Here is a 15,067-nt window from a genome sequence, read left to right on the forward strand (position 1 = left end):
TTGTGAAAGCCAAGTTTACAGCGCTAGCATTGGGACTCTTAGCAAGTTTTTGTAAGAACTTTATAACTTCAGAGATGTGGCAATCATCAAAATCTAAACCATTATAATCTAAAGCAATGGGATTATCATCCCCAATGTTGGAAAAAATTTCAGCAGTTTTATCACGGGCAGTTTCAGCAGTTTTAGCAATTTCAGGCAGTTTTGTACGCTTTGCACTAGGAGCAGAAACATTGCCAACACCAATTATTTTACCATTGATAGTAGGAGGTGCAGCAACATGTGAGGAATCAACATTACTTGTGGTGGTAATAGTCCAAACTTTAGCTACATTATTTTCTTTAGCTAGTTTTTCATTTTCTTCTCTATCCCACCTAGCACGCAATTCAGCCATTAATCTTATATTCTCATTAATTCTAACTTAGATGGAATTTGCTGTAGTAAAAAATTTATTTTCAATATCCCTATTAGGCATAACTTTCGATTTCAAAAGATCAACATCAGAGGCAAGACTATCAACCTTAGAAGCGAGAATATCAATTTTATTGAGTTTTTCCTCAACAGATTTATTAAAGGCAGTTTGTGTACTAATAAATTCTTTAAGCATAGCTTCAAGTCCAGGGGGTGTGTTCCTATTATTATTGTAAGAATTCCCATAAGAATTAGCATAACCGTTACCATTATTATAAGGATATGGCCTATAGTTATTACTAGAATTGTTCCGATAAGCATTGTTGTTGAAATTATTATTTTTAATGAAGTTTACATCAACATGTTCTTCTTGGGCAACCAATGAAGCTAACGGAACATTATTAGGATCAACATTAGTCCTATCATTCACAAGCATAGACATAATAGTATCAATCTTATCATTCAAGGAAGAGGATTCTTCAACATAATTTACCTTCTTACCTTGTGGAGCTCTTTCCGTGTGCCATTCAGAGTAATTAATCATCATATTATCAAGGAGCTTTGTTGCTTCACCAAGAGTGATGGACATAAAGGTACCTCCAGCAGCTGAATCCAATAAATTCCGCGAAGAAAAATTTAGTCCTGCATAGAAGGTTTGGATGATCATCCAAGTAGTCAGTCCATAGGTTGGGCAATTTTTAACCAAAGATTTCATCCTTTCCCAAGCTTGAGCAACATGTTCATTATCCAATTGTTTAAAATTCATTATGCTACTTCTCAAAGATATAATTTTAGCAGGGGGATAATATCTACCAATAAAAGCATCCTTGCATTTAGTCCAGGAATCAATACTATTCTTAGGCAGAGATAGCAACCAATCTTTAGCTCTTCCTCTTAATGAGAAAGGAAACAATTTCAATTTAATAATATCACCATCTACATCCTTATACTTTTGCAGTTCACATAGTTCAACAAAATTATTAAGATGGGCAGCAGCATCATCAGAACTAACACCAGAAAATTGCTCTCGCATAACAAGATTCAGTAAAGCAGGTTTAATTTCAAAGGATTCTGCTGTAGTAGCAGGTGGAGCAATAGGTGTGCATAGGAAATCATTATTATTTGTGGTTGTGAAGTCACACAACTTAGTATTTTCAGGAGTGGCCATTTTAAAGCAAGCTAGATAAAGTAAATGCAAGTAACTAATTTTTTTGTGTTTTTGATATAGAAAGCAAGACAGTAAATAAAGTAAAGCTAGCAACTAATTTATTTGTGTTTTGATATAATGCAGCAAACAAAGTAGTAAATAAAATAAAGCAAGACAAAAACAAAGTAAAGAGATTGGGAAGTGGAGACTCCCCTTGCAGCGTGTCTTGATCTCCCCGGCAACGGCGCCATAAAACAGTCTTGATGCGTGCAGTTGACACACGTCCGTTGGGAACCCCAAGAGGAAGGTGTGATGCAGACAGTAGCAAGTTTTCCCTCGTAAAGAAACCAAGGTTTATCGAACCAGGAGGAGCCAAGAAGCACGTTGAAGGTTGATGGTGGCGGAATGTAATGCGGCGCAACACCAGGGATTCCGGCGCCAACGTGGAACCTGCACAACACAACCAAAGTACTTTGCCCCAACGAAACAGTGAGCATGTCAATCTCACCGGCTTGCTGTAACAAAGGATTAACCGTATTGTGTGGAAGATGATTGTTTGCAGAAAATAGTAAAACTAGTATTGCAGTAGATTGTATGCGATGTAAAGAATAGGACCGGGGTCCACAGTTCACTAGAGGTGTCTCTCCCATAAGATAAAAGCATGTTGGGTGAACACATTACAGTCGGGCAATTGACAAATAGAGAGGGCATAACAATGCACATACATGACATGATAAATATAGTGAGATTTAATTGGGCATTACGACAAAGTACATAGACCGCTATCCAGCATGCATCTATGCCTAAAAAGTCCACCTTCAGATTATCATCCGAACCCCTTCCAGTATTAAGTTGCAAAACAACAGACAATTGCATTAAGTATGGTGCGTAATGTAATCAATAACTACATCCTTAGACATAGCATCAATGTTTTATCCCTAGTGGCAACAACACATCCACAACCTTAGAACTTTCTGTCACTGTCCCAGATTTAATGGAGGCATGAACCCACTATCGAGCATAAATACTCCCTCTTGAAGTTAAGAACAAAAACTTGGCCAGAGCCTCTACTAATAACGGAGAGCATGCAAGATCATAAACAACACATAGGTAATAACTTGATAATTAACATAACATAGTATTCTCTATCCATCGGATCCCGACAAACACAACATATAGTATTACAGATAGATGATCTTGATCATGTTAGGCAGCTCACAAGATCCAACAATGAAGCACAATGAGGAGAAGACAACCATCTAGCTACTGCTATGGACCCATAGTCCGGGGTGAACTACTCACTCATCACTCCGGAGGCGACCATGGCGGTGAAGAGTCCTCCGGGAGATGAATCCCCTCTCCGGCAGGGTGCCGGAGGAGATCTCCAGAATCCCCCGAGATGGGATTGGCGGCGGCGGCGTCTCAGTAAGGTTTTCTGTATCATGGCTCTCGGTACTGGGGGTTTCGCGACGGAGGCTATTTGTAGGCGGAAGGGCAGGTAAAGAGGCGGCACGAGGGGCCCACACCATAGGTCGGCGCGGCCTGGGCCTGGGCCGCACCGCCCTGGTGTGTCGCCACCTCGTGGCCCCACTTCGACTCTCCCTCGGTCTTCTGGAAGCTTCGTGGTAAAATAGGACCCTGGGCGTTGATTTCGTCCAATTCCGAGAATATTTCTTTACTAGGATTTCTGAAACCAAAAACAGCAGAAAACAGACAATCGGCTCTTCAAGCATCTCGTTAATAGGTTAGTGCCAGAAAATGCATAAATACGACATATAATGTGTATAAAACATGTAGATATCATCAATAATGTAGCATGGAACATAAGAAATTATCGATACGTCGGAGACGTATCACTCATCGCCTCTGCCTCGGCTGCCACCAAAGTGGGGCGCTCTATGGTAGAGGTCGCCGCCTCTTCTGCTGGATTGGGGGGCGCTCTAGGGTGCGGTCAACTGCCACCATAGAGCTGTTTTAGAGAGAGGCTAGAGGAGTTATGGAAAAGGATTCACCTACCACACGAAATTGTCCCGGGCCTTGGAGTCGCCGCCGTCTCACGCCGCAATCGCCGCGACCTCAAATCACCATCGCCTCTGCTCGAGAGGTCGAGAGTGTCCATGCCCGTGAGCCCCGCCTTCGCGCGCCCATAACACGCAGGAGTCGCGGCTCCGTGGGCGAGAGGCGCGGCCCTTGAGCCCTCTGTTTCCCATTTTTGTGAATTAAAATAGTCAATTTAGTTTTACTGAACTTTAGGAAAAATGCTACGCCAATATCATCTTCATCCATTCCGGCTTTCCTACAACATGAATTGTTCCGCAGTCTGTCAAGTACTCCCTTTATTCTGTCAACAGTATGCAGCATTTTATGCGGGGAACTGAAGAATGAAAGTAATTGGGCATAAATATTCAGCCAAGACGTAGGTTGGGGTCAAATGTGATGGATCAATTCATCAACTAGCTACCTTAATACATCACATGTTCCTTCGTAAATAGCTTTGCATCTACCACGCTTCTCGTGTGAAACCACTCTTCCCGCCTTAATCATAGAGTAATTTTCTAGTGGGTTAGATCAAATAATTGGTTCAAAAAAAATGTGTGATGCTCAAATGGATAGTTTTTTTCAGTTAGTGTTAAACCTCATACTTTTCTATAGCCATGATGTATATACAAAGATTATTAGAAAGTTAGTGGTCGGTTTTTTCTTTTACTTTTCCAAAGTCGTCGTATGAAGTAATAGGTAAGAGAATTAAAATATGGGAGAAATACAACATACATCTAAAACAATGATAGAGCCAAAATAAAAGTTTACATGAAACTGAAGATGTTCACATTATTTTAGACACGTTGCAACACACGTGCATTTTGCTAGTATTTTCATATTATATATATTGCATGAGAATAATAGTTTTTGCTATATATTGAATTAAACTTTACAATGTTTGACTTTATCTAGAACTTATATGTAACATATTTTGGGGCAAAGGGAGTATGTGTATTTCATAGCAGTCAATGGCATACCTTGCGACCAATCACCTCTAGTAGCCAGCCATACTGGGTTAGACACAAGAAAGCATTCAAATATACGAAAGATGGATTGTTTGCAGTGCAATTTCAATGTGCATTTCTCGATGGTTCGTCGGCTTGCTTGCGAGTCTCTGGGTCTACCTGCTAGGAAGCAGCACCCAAGTACAGACACACAACAAATTAAGCTCACACGCAGCTATCGATCAACAGCCAAGCACGCACGCACGCACGCGGCTAAAATAGCAGCAATCAACGCCGGGAGCAAAACACCGCCTGTCTCGTCTTCATCTCTTCTATTAGTGATATCAATTTCTCTCACACGTAGCTAGGGCTGCAAGAAAAACTCGTGACTCGTGAGCGGCTCGAGATCGACTCGTTTTTCAGCTCGACTCGAGATCAATTTGAAAACAAATGAGCCGGATATGTGTGTCATGTATAGCTCGATGAGAACACGAGTTGATCTTTTAGTCAACACTAGCTCGCTCGATTTAGCTCGAAAAATATAATCAAGTATAATAATTTTGTTATATAATAGAAGATTTCATGTAAAAATATATTTTCCTACATGTCGTGGATAATTAAGATTTATTCCATCTAATCTGGATGGGATTTGAGTAAGCCAATATAAAAGGTTAACTTGTTCCATTTATATGATGTGGATATGGCAATTTAGTTCATTTTATACGCAAGCAAAATACACGAAACTAACTCGAGATCGTTACAAGTTGAGCATGAGCAAAGTTTTACACCTCACCTTTAACTCGACTCAACATCAGTTCGCTCGAGTATTTGTATGAGCTGAACTAAGCCCGGTCTAACTCGACAAGTTCGATCTCCACGGCCACGGTGTGTTCTCTCCCCTTCCCTCGTTCCCTTCGTCCCTCACCTCCTCCACATCCGCATTCTTTGCTGCTACCGTACCTGAGCGATGCTTTCCCCTGATTTTTTTTAACGAAACCAGTATCTACCTAGTTCACCTTACGAATACACTAATACATCCGGTGGTCTATTTCAGGAAGAAGGGAAAACGAACGATGCCGAATCCATCCTGTCTCACCTGGCCTCGCCAGCGCTGGGGTGACTACTCTGTCCAAGGCCTCAACATTAATGTCGTCGCCGCGGTGCCTGACAAGGATGCTCTTCCCGGCGGCGACGGCGACGGCAGGCGAGTTAGAATCCCTCCGTACTTCTGGGGCGAGGGTCCCGTTGCCCGGCTGGCGAGTCGATTTGGCCGGAAGGGGAAGACGAGGAAAGGTGGCGGCTTCCCAGTACACGCGGGCTACTCGGAGGCGAGGGCCTTGGTCGGCAAGGGAACCGTGGCGGACCTGCAAAGGCTGTCCCTCGAGGCGGAAGACTTGGTGGCAGAGATGTTTGCTAGCATCGATGGCGGCGGCCCGCACAAGGACGAGCGGTTCGGCGCGGAAGCGGAAGCGCCGCGGCCCAGGGTGGTGCAACTGCGGCTGTCGCCGGAGCTCGCGCTGTGGAAAAGCATGCAGCACGCGATCGGAAACGTGCTGCCCCGCAAGGGCGCGGGGCTGACCCAAGCCTCGCCGCGGGCGATCGCCTTGCTAGGGGCCGGCGACTGGCCCGAGCCCATGACGACCACCAACGCCCTGTTCGGCTGCGGCATCGCGAGCCTGCTCATTGGCGCCGCAGACGCGCGCACCATGTTCTCCAACTACGTCACCGATATGGCCTTCTACTACGAGCACGGGTACAACCACGTCTTCCCCTCGCTCCACCGGCTGCTGCGCCAAGGGATCGCCGACGCGCACGCGCGGCGCACCCTCGGCGGCCGGCAGCGGCGTGAGGCCGTCGCCGCCGGCGTGCGGTACATCCAGGCCAAGATCGCGCTCGAGGCGGCGCACAGGACGCGCCTCAAGGACGCCGCCGCGCGGATGGACCGCCGGACCGCCCAGGTCGTCTCCCTGTCCGAGAGCAGCCTGCTCGGCATGGCGGCCGAGGCCACGGCCCGGGGCTTCGACGCCGGCGCCGTCATGAGCGACCTCGTCTTCAGCTCGCCCGGCACCGACGTCGTCGACGTGGGCTGCGACCTGGTCAACTCCGAGGTCATGAACTCGTTCCTCAACGTCGCCGACATCACCGCCTCGGGCGTCGTGAGCGAACCGGCGCTGCGGGCCATCTACGACGCGTACGCCGCCACGGGCGCGCGCATGTTGACCCAGAGGTGGCACGAGCCCGTGGCCAGGATGTGCGCCGCGCTGTACACGTGGCACATACAAAACGACCGGCACATGTTCCTCCGCCGCGTCGTCCTCGGATGGCCCAAGGCCCGCAAGTCGCCGGCGCGGCCCCAGCGCGAGGCCGACTTCGACGAGGTCTTCGACGCCGACTTCCGCACCACCGGCTTCAGCAGGCCGCTTGACCCCGCGTACGCCTGCGACGGCGGCGACACCTGCAATCACGTCCGCCGCTTCCTCGACCACTATCAGGACGAGGACCTGCTCGGCGCCCTCTGGTCGTCACTCGTCACCGGCCCGCTCGAGTACGCCCGGCGGGGCGAGGTGGACGAGCAGCGCGAGCAGTACCTCGCCGAATCCTCGCGCCTGCTAATGGCTCAGCTCTTCTCCAAGGGCCTCGTCGTCCATATGGTCTGGCTAATCGCCCATGCCAACCACCACGCCTGGCAGGTTAACTACCTATTCGAGGCCGCCATGTTTGGCAGCATCCTGGACGGGGGCGCATTGATAGGCAAGCTCGATCGGGCAGAGGGCGAGGAGGAAGCGCAAGGACAATAGAAAGAGAAACACAAAGAAAGGTGTTAGAGCATCTCCAGTCGCGTCCCCCAAACCGCACCGGACTAAGCCGTTTGGGGACGTCGCTTCCCAGTCGCGTCCCCCAAAGACCGTCCCCAATAAGGAATTCAAATAGTTTGCATTCAAAAGAGATCGTTCCCGCCAAAGTCGTCGCGATCAAAGTACTGGGCGCGCGATCAAAGTACTGGGCGCGCGATCATATTACAGGCCCACGATAGAATTAAAAGAGGGGGTTGTTGTAGAGCGATGCCGACGGCGCATCCTGAGTCAACGTTGGCCCGTCGTTCACGATGAACTCATCGTGATCTGCCCGGTGTACATGCTCCATCGCCGACGTCGAGGCAGAGGCCGACGCAGGTATAGTAGCGGATGCGTCTGCCGGCTCTTGCTCCAGGGTTGGGGCCGCTGCCGCTGCAGCTGCCTGGGCCGCCGCCTCGGACTCCACCTCGGCCGCCGTCATTTTGGCTTCGATGTCATCGAGGATCTAGCCTTTGAAGAAGTTGTGCGCCGCCCGCGTCCGGGGAGACATTCCTTTTGTCGACTGTCTCCGCAGGGACATGTCGTCCCTGCGTTTCTTCAGCTCCATCTTCTCCTCTTGCCTCTTGAGCAGCGCCGTCCACCTTTCCTCGGCCTTTTTGTCGCGGGAGAGCAAGGTCGAGGAGATCTCGACGAGGCACTGCGTGAGCAACGCCTGCGTCTTCTCGTCTGACGCAGCGTCGGCCAAGGCGGCCTTGGCAGCCTTGTTGCCGATAGGGCGCCCTGTCGATGTCGTCATCGGTGCATCCAGATCAATGGTGTCTTTCCCCTTCGACAACGAAACACGCGTCAACCTCCATTTGTGGTTCATCTTGAGCTTGGTATAGCAATGCATCAGCGCGAACGACTTATGCCCATCCGAGTTCTTCTGGTACAACTCCATGGCCTTGTCAAACTAACCAAAGGAAGCGCAATCATTTCATCGAATACATTGTAGGCGCTACAGATTATGTAAGAAAGAGTCGTACCAATTGGGCGACGTCAGCGCCGCTGTCGCCTCTGGTCTCTAAGTCATGATGGAAACCATGAAACATGTTCACCGACACCTGGATGATGGCCCATCGCGTCGACATTGCCTTTTGGCTCCTCTTCATTGTCACTTTGTTGTATTCTCTCTTCATGAGCTTGCGCTCATCGAACTCGGCATTGATCCTCACCCAATACTTCTCGTATTTTTGGTTGGCGCCGATGATGGAGTCATGGCTCACCGTCGCCCACAACTCGCACAGACATTGATCCTCTAGAGGCATCCACTTGGGGCCTCGTGTGCCCGACGCATTCTTCTTCTTCTTCTTCCCCACGTCGCCCGCGTCAACCTCCACGAGATCATCGGCATCCTCACCGGCACCCTCGTCATCCTCTTCATCGCCATCCTCTTCGTCCTCGTCGTCCTCAGAGTCCTCCACCCCCTCCTCCACCCCGTCCCCGTCCCCCTCCCCCTCCTCCTCCACCTCCTCCTCCTCTTCCTCAGCACCAGCGCCGTCGAATTCGAGCGGGCCCCTGCGGCCATTGAACGGGGCACCCTCCAGACCGGGTCCTGGCTCGTACGTCAGGGAGTAGAACATAGCGTTGGGGTTGAAGCCGTGATACGTCTCCGACGTATCGATAATTTCTTATGTTCCATGCCATATTATTGATGATACCTACATGCTTTATGCACACTTTATGTCATATTCGTGCATTTTCTGGAACTAACCTATTAACAAGATGCCGAAGTGCCAGTTCCTGTTTTCTGCTGTTTTTGGTTTCAGAAATCCTAGTAACGAAATATTCTCGGAATTGGACGAAACGAAGACCGAGGTTCCTATTTTCACCGGAAGCATCCAGAACACCCGGGAAGGACCGCGAGGGGGGCACCGGGCCCCGGACCATAGGCCGGCGCGGCCCGAGCCCCGGCCGCGCCGCCATATGGTGTGGCCACCCCTTCGACCCTCCTGCGCCGCCTCTTCGCCTATATAAAGCCTCCGTCGTGAAAACCCCGATGCGAAAAACCACGATACGGAAAACCTTCCGCAGCCGCCGCCATCGCGAAGCCAAGATCCGGGGGACAGGAGTCTCCGTTCCGGCACCCTGCCGGAGCGGGGAAGTGCCCCGGAAGGCTTCTCCATCGACACCGCTGCCATCTCCACCGCCATCTTCATCACCGCTCGCTGCTCCCATGAGGAGGGAGTAGTTCTCCATCGAGGCTCGGGGCTGTACCGGTAGCTATGTGGTTCATCTCTCTCCTATGTGCTTCAATACAATAATCTCATGAGCTGCCTTACATGATTGAGATTCATATGATGATGCTTGTAATCTAGATGTCATTATGCTAGTCAAGTGAGTTTTACTTATGTGACCTCCGGAGACTCCTTGTCCCACGTGTGTAAAGGTGACAGTGTGTGCACCGTGTGGGTCTCTTAGGCTATATTTCACGAATACTTATTCACTCGTTGAATGGCATAGTGAGGTGCTTATTTATATCTCTTTATGATTGCAATGTGTTTGTATCACAATTTATCTATGTGCTACTCTAGCAATGTTATTAAAGTAGTTTTATTCCTCCCGCACGTGTGCAAAGGTGACAAGTGTGTGCATCGTGTTAGTACTTGGTTTATGCTATGATCATGATCTCTTGTAGATTGCGAAGTTAACTATTGCTATGATAATATTGATGTGATCTATTCCTCCTACATATGCATGAAGGTGACAGTGTGCATGCTATGTTAGTACTTGGTTTAGTCTTTTGATCTATCTTACACTAAAGGTTACTAAAATATGAGCATTATTGTGGAGCTTGTTTACTCCGGCATTGAGGGTTCGTGTAATCCTACGCAATGTGTTCATCATCCAACAAAAGTGTAGAGTATGCATTTATCTATTCTGTTATGTGATCAATGTTGAGAGTGTCCACTAGTGAAAGTCTATTCCCTAGGCCTTGTTCCTAAATATCGCTATCGCTGCTTGTTTACTGTTTTACTGCGTTACTACTGCTTGTTTACTGCCCTGGGCAAAGCACTTTCCTGGTGCCGTTGCTACTACTTATTCATACCACCTGTATTTCACTATCTCTTCGCCGAACTAGTGCACCTATTAGGTGTGTTGGGGACACAAGAGACTTCTTGCTTTGTGGTTGCAGGGGTTGCATGAGAGGGATATCTTTGACCTCTTCCTCCTCGAGATCGATAAACCTTGGGTGATCCACTTAAGGGAAACTTGCTGCTGTTCTACAAACCTCTGCTCTTGGAGGCCCAACACTGTCTACAAGAATAGAAGCTCCCATAGACATCAAGCACTTTTCTGGCGCCGTTGCCGGGGAGGAAAGGTAAAAGGCTCTCATATTACGGTCCCAGGTAAAGTATTTTTCTGGCGCCGTTGTGTGTGTGCTCAAAGCTATTTCCTTTAGATCCTGCAATTGCATCTTGTTGTTTCTTGTTTACACTAGTTTGGCATAATGGACAACAATGAGCTTCTTATTCTATTTCCTGATTTAAAACATGGATTGTTTGATGCGAAAATTAAAAAATCTATGAAATCTTATTTGCATGTCTGGTAGTAATATTAGTATGAACGCTTTGAACACCATTGTTGATAATGATATAGAAAGTTCTAAGCTTGGGGAAGCTGGTTTTCATGATATTTTTAGTCCCCCAAGCATTGAGGAGAAAATTTTCTTTGATTATACTTTGCCTCCTATTTATGATGATAATGATAGTGGTCTTTTGGTACAACCTACTATGGAGAGTAAATTTTATTGTGATTATACTATGCCTCCTACACTTGATGAGAATAATAATGATAGCTACTTTGTTGAATTTGCTCCCGCTACTACTAATAAAATTGATTATGCTTATGTGGAGAGTAATAATTTTATGCATGAGACTCATGATAAGAATGCTTTATGTGATAGTTATATTGTTGAGTTTGCTCATGTTGCTACTGAAAGTTATTATGAGAGAGGAAAATATGGTTGTGGAAATTTTCATGTTACTAAAACACCTCTCTATGTGCTGAAATTTTTGAAGCTATACTTGTTTTATCTTCCTATGCTTGTTACTTTGCTCTTCATGAACTTGTTTATTTACAAGATTCCTATGCATAGGAAGCATGTTAGACTTAAATGTGTTTTGAATTTGCCTCTTGATGCTCTCTTTTGCTTCAAATACTATTTCTTGCGAGTGCATCATTAAAACTGCTTGAGCCCATCTTAATGGCTATAAAGAAAAGAACTTCTTGGGAGATAACCCATGTGTTATTTTGCTACAGTACTTTGTTTTATATTTGAGTCTTGGAAGTTGTTTACTACTGTAGCAACCTCTCCTTATCTTAGTTCTGAGTTTTGTTGTGCCAAGTAAAGTCTTTGATAGAAAAGTAAGTACTAGATTTGGATTACTGCGCAGTTCCAGATTTCTTTGCTGTCACGAATCTGGGTCTATCTCCCTGTAGGTAGCTCAAAAAATTACGCCAATTTACGAGCATGATCCTCAGATATGTACGCAACTTTCATTCAATTTGAGCATTTTCGTTTGAGCAAGTCCGGTGGCCTAATAAAATCCATCTTTACGGACTGTTCTGTTTTGACAGATTCTGTCTTTTATTTCGCATTGCCTCTTTTGCTATGTTGGATGAATTTCTTTGATCCACTAATGTCCAGTAGCTTTATGCAATGTCCAGAAGTGTTAAGAATGATTGTGTCACCTCTGAACATGTGAATTTTTATTATGCACTAACCCTCTAATGAGTTGTTTCGAGTTTGGTGTGGAGGAAGTTTTCAAGGATCAAGAGAGGAATATGATGCAATATGATCAAGGAGAGTGAAAGCTCTAAGCTTGGGGATGCCCCGGTGGTTCACCCCTGCATATTCTAAGAAGTCTCAAGCGTCTAAGCTTGGGGATGCCCAAGGCATCCCCTTCTTCATCGACAAATTATCAGGTACCTCCCCTGAAACTATATTTTTATTCCGTCACATCTTATGCACTTTGCTTGGAGCGTCTGTGTGCTTTTGTTTTTGTTTTTGTTTGAATAAATTCTTGTGTGGGAGAGAGACATGCTCCGCTGGTTCGTATGAACACATGTGTTCTTGGCTTTTAATTTTCATGGCGAAGTTTCTTCTTCGTTAATTTGTTATATGGTTGGAATTGGAAAATGATACATGTAGTAAATTGCTATAATGTCTTGGATAATGTGATACTTGGCAATTTTTGTGCTCATGTTTAAGCTCTTGCATCATATGCTTTGCACCTATTAATGAAGAAATACATAGAGCTTGCTAAAATTTGGTTTGCATAATTGGTCTCTCTAAAGTCTAGATAATTTCTAGTATTGAGTTTTGAACAACAAGGAAGACGGCGTAGAGTCTTATAATGTTTACAATATGTCTTTTATGTGAGTTTTGTTGCACCGGTTCATCCTTGTGTTTGTTTCAAATAACCTTGCTAGCCTAAACCTTGTATCGAGAGGGAATACTTCTCATGCATCCAAATACTTGAGCCAACCACTATGCCATTTGTGTCCACCATACCTACCTACTACATGGTATTTCCCGCCATTCCAAAGTAAATTGCTTGAGTGCTACCTTTAAACAATTCAAAATTTATCACCTCTGATTTGTGTCAATGTTTTATAGCTCATGAGGAAGTATGTGGTGTTTTATCTTTCGATCTTGTCATTTACTTCGACGAGACTTTCACAATGGACTAGTGGCTTCATCCGCTTATCCAATAATTTTGCAAAAAGAGCCGGCAATGGGGTTCCCGACCCGATTAATTAACTTGCATTAATAATTCTCTTCACATGTTTTGCTCCGATTCATCGGTAAGCAACTTAATTTTGCAAATAGACACTCCTTCATGGTATGTGATTGTTGGAAGGCACCCGAGGATTCGGTTAGCCATGGCTTGTGTAAGCAAAAGGTTGGGAGGAGTGTCATCCATAAATAAAGAAAAACTAAACTAAAGTACATGTGTAAACAAAAGAGAAGAGGGATGATCTACCTTGCTTTGGTAGAGATAACGTCCTTCATGGGAGCCGCTCTTGAAAGTCTGGTTGATAAGGTAGTTAGAGTGCCCATTACCATTCGTTGACAACAAAAAACACCTCTCAAAACTTTACTTTTATGCTCTCTTTATGTTTTCAAAAACCAAAGCTCTAGCACAAATATAGCAATCGATGCTTTTCCTCTTTGAAGGACCTTTCTTTTACTTTTTATGTTGAGTCAGTTCACCTATCTCTCTCCACCTCAAGAAGCAAACACTTGTGTGAACTGTGCATTGATTCCTACATACTTGCATATTGCACTTGTTATATTACTCTATGTTGACAAACTATCATTGAGATATACATGTTACAAGTTGAAAGCCATTGCTGAAACTTTATCTTCCATTGTGTTGCTTCAATATCTTTACTTTAAATTATTACTTTATGAGTTAACTCTTATGCAAGACTTATTGATGCCTGATACGTCTCCGACGTATCGATAATTTCTTATGTTCCATGCCACATTATTGATGTTATCTACATGTTTTATGCACACTTTATGTCATATTCGTGCATTTTCTGGAACTAACCTATTAACAAGATGCCGAAGTGCCGATTCTTGTTTTCTGCTGTTTTTGGTTTCGGAAATCCTAGTAAGGAAATATTCTCGGAATTGGACGAAATCAAAGCCCGGGGGCCTATTTTTCCACGAAGCTTCCGGAAGTCCGAAGACGAGGCGAAGAGGGGCCACGGGGTGGCCAAACCCTAGGGCAGCGCGGCCCACCCCCGGCCGCGCCGGCCTATGGTGTGGGCCCCCGTGCCGCCTCTTGACTTGCCCTTCCGCCTACTTAAAGCCTCCGTGACGAAACCCCCGGCACCGAGAGCCACGATACGGAAAACCTTCCGGAGACGCCGTCGCCGCCGATCCCATCTCGGGGGATCCAGGAGATCGCCTCCGGCACCGCTCGCCGGAGAGGGGAATCATCCCCCGGAGGACTCTACGCCACCATGGTCGCCTCCGGTGTGATGTGTGAGTAGTCTACCCCTAGACTATGGGTCCATAGCGTAGCTAGATGGTTGTCTTCTCCCCATTGTGCTATCATTGTCGGATCTTGTGAGCTGCCTATCATGATCAAGATCATCTATCTGTAATTCTATATGTTGCGTTTGTTGGGATCCGATGAATAGAGAATACTTGTTATGTTGATTATCAAAGTTATGCTTATGTGTTTTTTATGATCTTGCATGCTCTCCGTTACTAGTAGATGCTCTGGCCAAGTAGATGCTTGTAACTCCAAGAGAGAGTACTTATGCTCGATAGTGGGTTCATGCCTGCATTGACACCTGGGACAGTGACAGAAAGTTCTAAGGTTGTGTTGTGCTGTTGCCACTAGGGATAAAACATTGATGCTATGTCTAAGGATGTAGTTGTTGATTACATTACGCACCATACTTAATGCAATTGTCACGTTGCTTGCAACTTAATACCTGGAGGGGTTCGGATGATAACTCGAAGGTGGACTTTTTAGGCATAGATGCGATTGGATGGCGGTCTATGTACTTTGTCGTAATGCTCAATTAAATCTCACTATACTCATCATAATATGTATGTGCATTGTCATGCTCTCTTTATTTGTCAATTGCCCAACCGTAATTTGTTCACCCAACATGCTCGTTCGTCTTATGGGAGAGACACCTCTAGTGAACTCGTGGACCCCGCA

General features: G+C 46.1%; 1 protein-coding gene across 1 annotated transcript; it reads left to right on the plus strand.

Moving 5' to 3' along the window:
- The first annotated feature begins 5,612 nt into the window (after positions 1–5,612).
- Positions 5,613–7,337, plus strand: LOC124707630. Its single transcript, XM_047239302.1, has one exon. It carries the CDS (start codon positions 5,613–5,615, stop codon positions 7,335–7,337), a length of 1,725 nt encoding a protein of 574 aa, XP_047095258.1.
- Positions 7,338–15,067: the final 7,730 nt, after the last annotated feature.

Source organism: Lolium rigidum, chromosome 1 (genome assembly GCF_022539505.1).
Source record: "Lolium rigidum isolate FL_2022 chromosome 1, APGP_CSIRO_Lrig_0.1, whole genome shotgun sequence".
Lineage (NCBI taxonomy): Eukaryota > Viridiplantae > Streptophyta > Magnoliopsida > Poales > Poaceae > Lolium > Lolium rigidum.

Excerpts from the sequence above, each read along its gene's own strand:
- LOC124707630 (XM_047239302.1), top strand. The coding sequence starts at position 5,613 with ATGCCGAATCCATCCTGTCTCACCTGGCCTCGCCAGCGCTGGGGTGAC.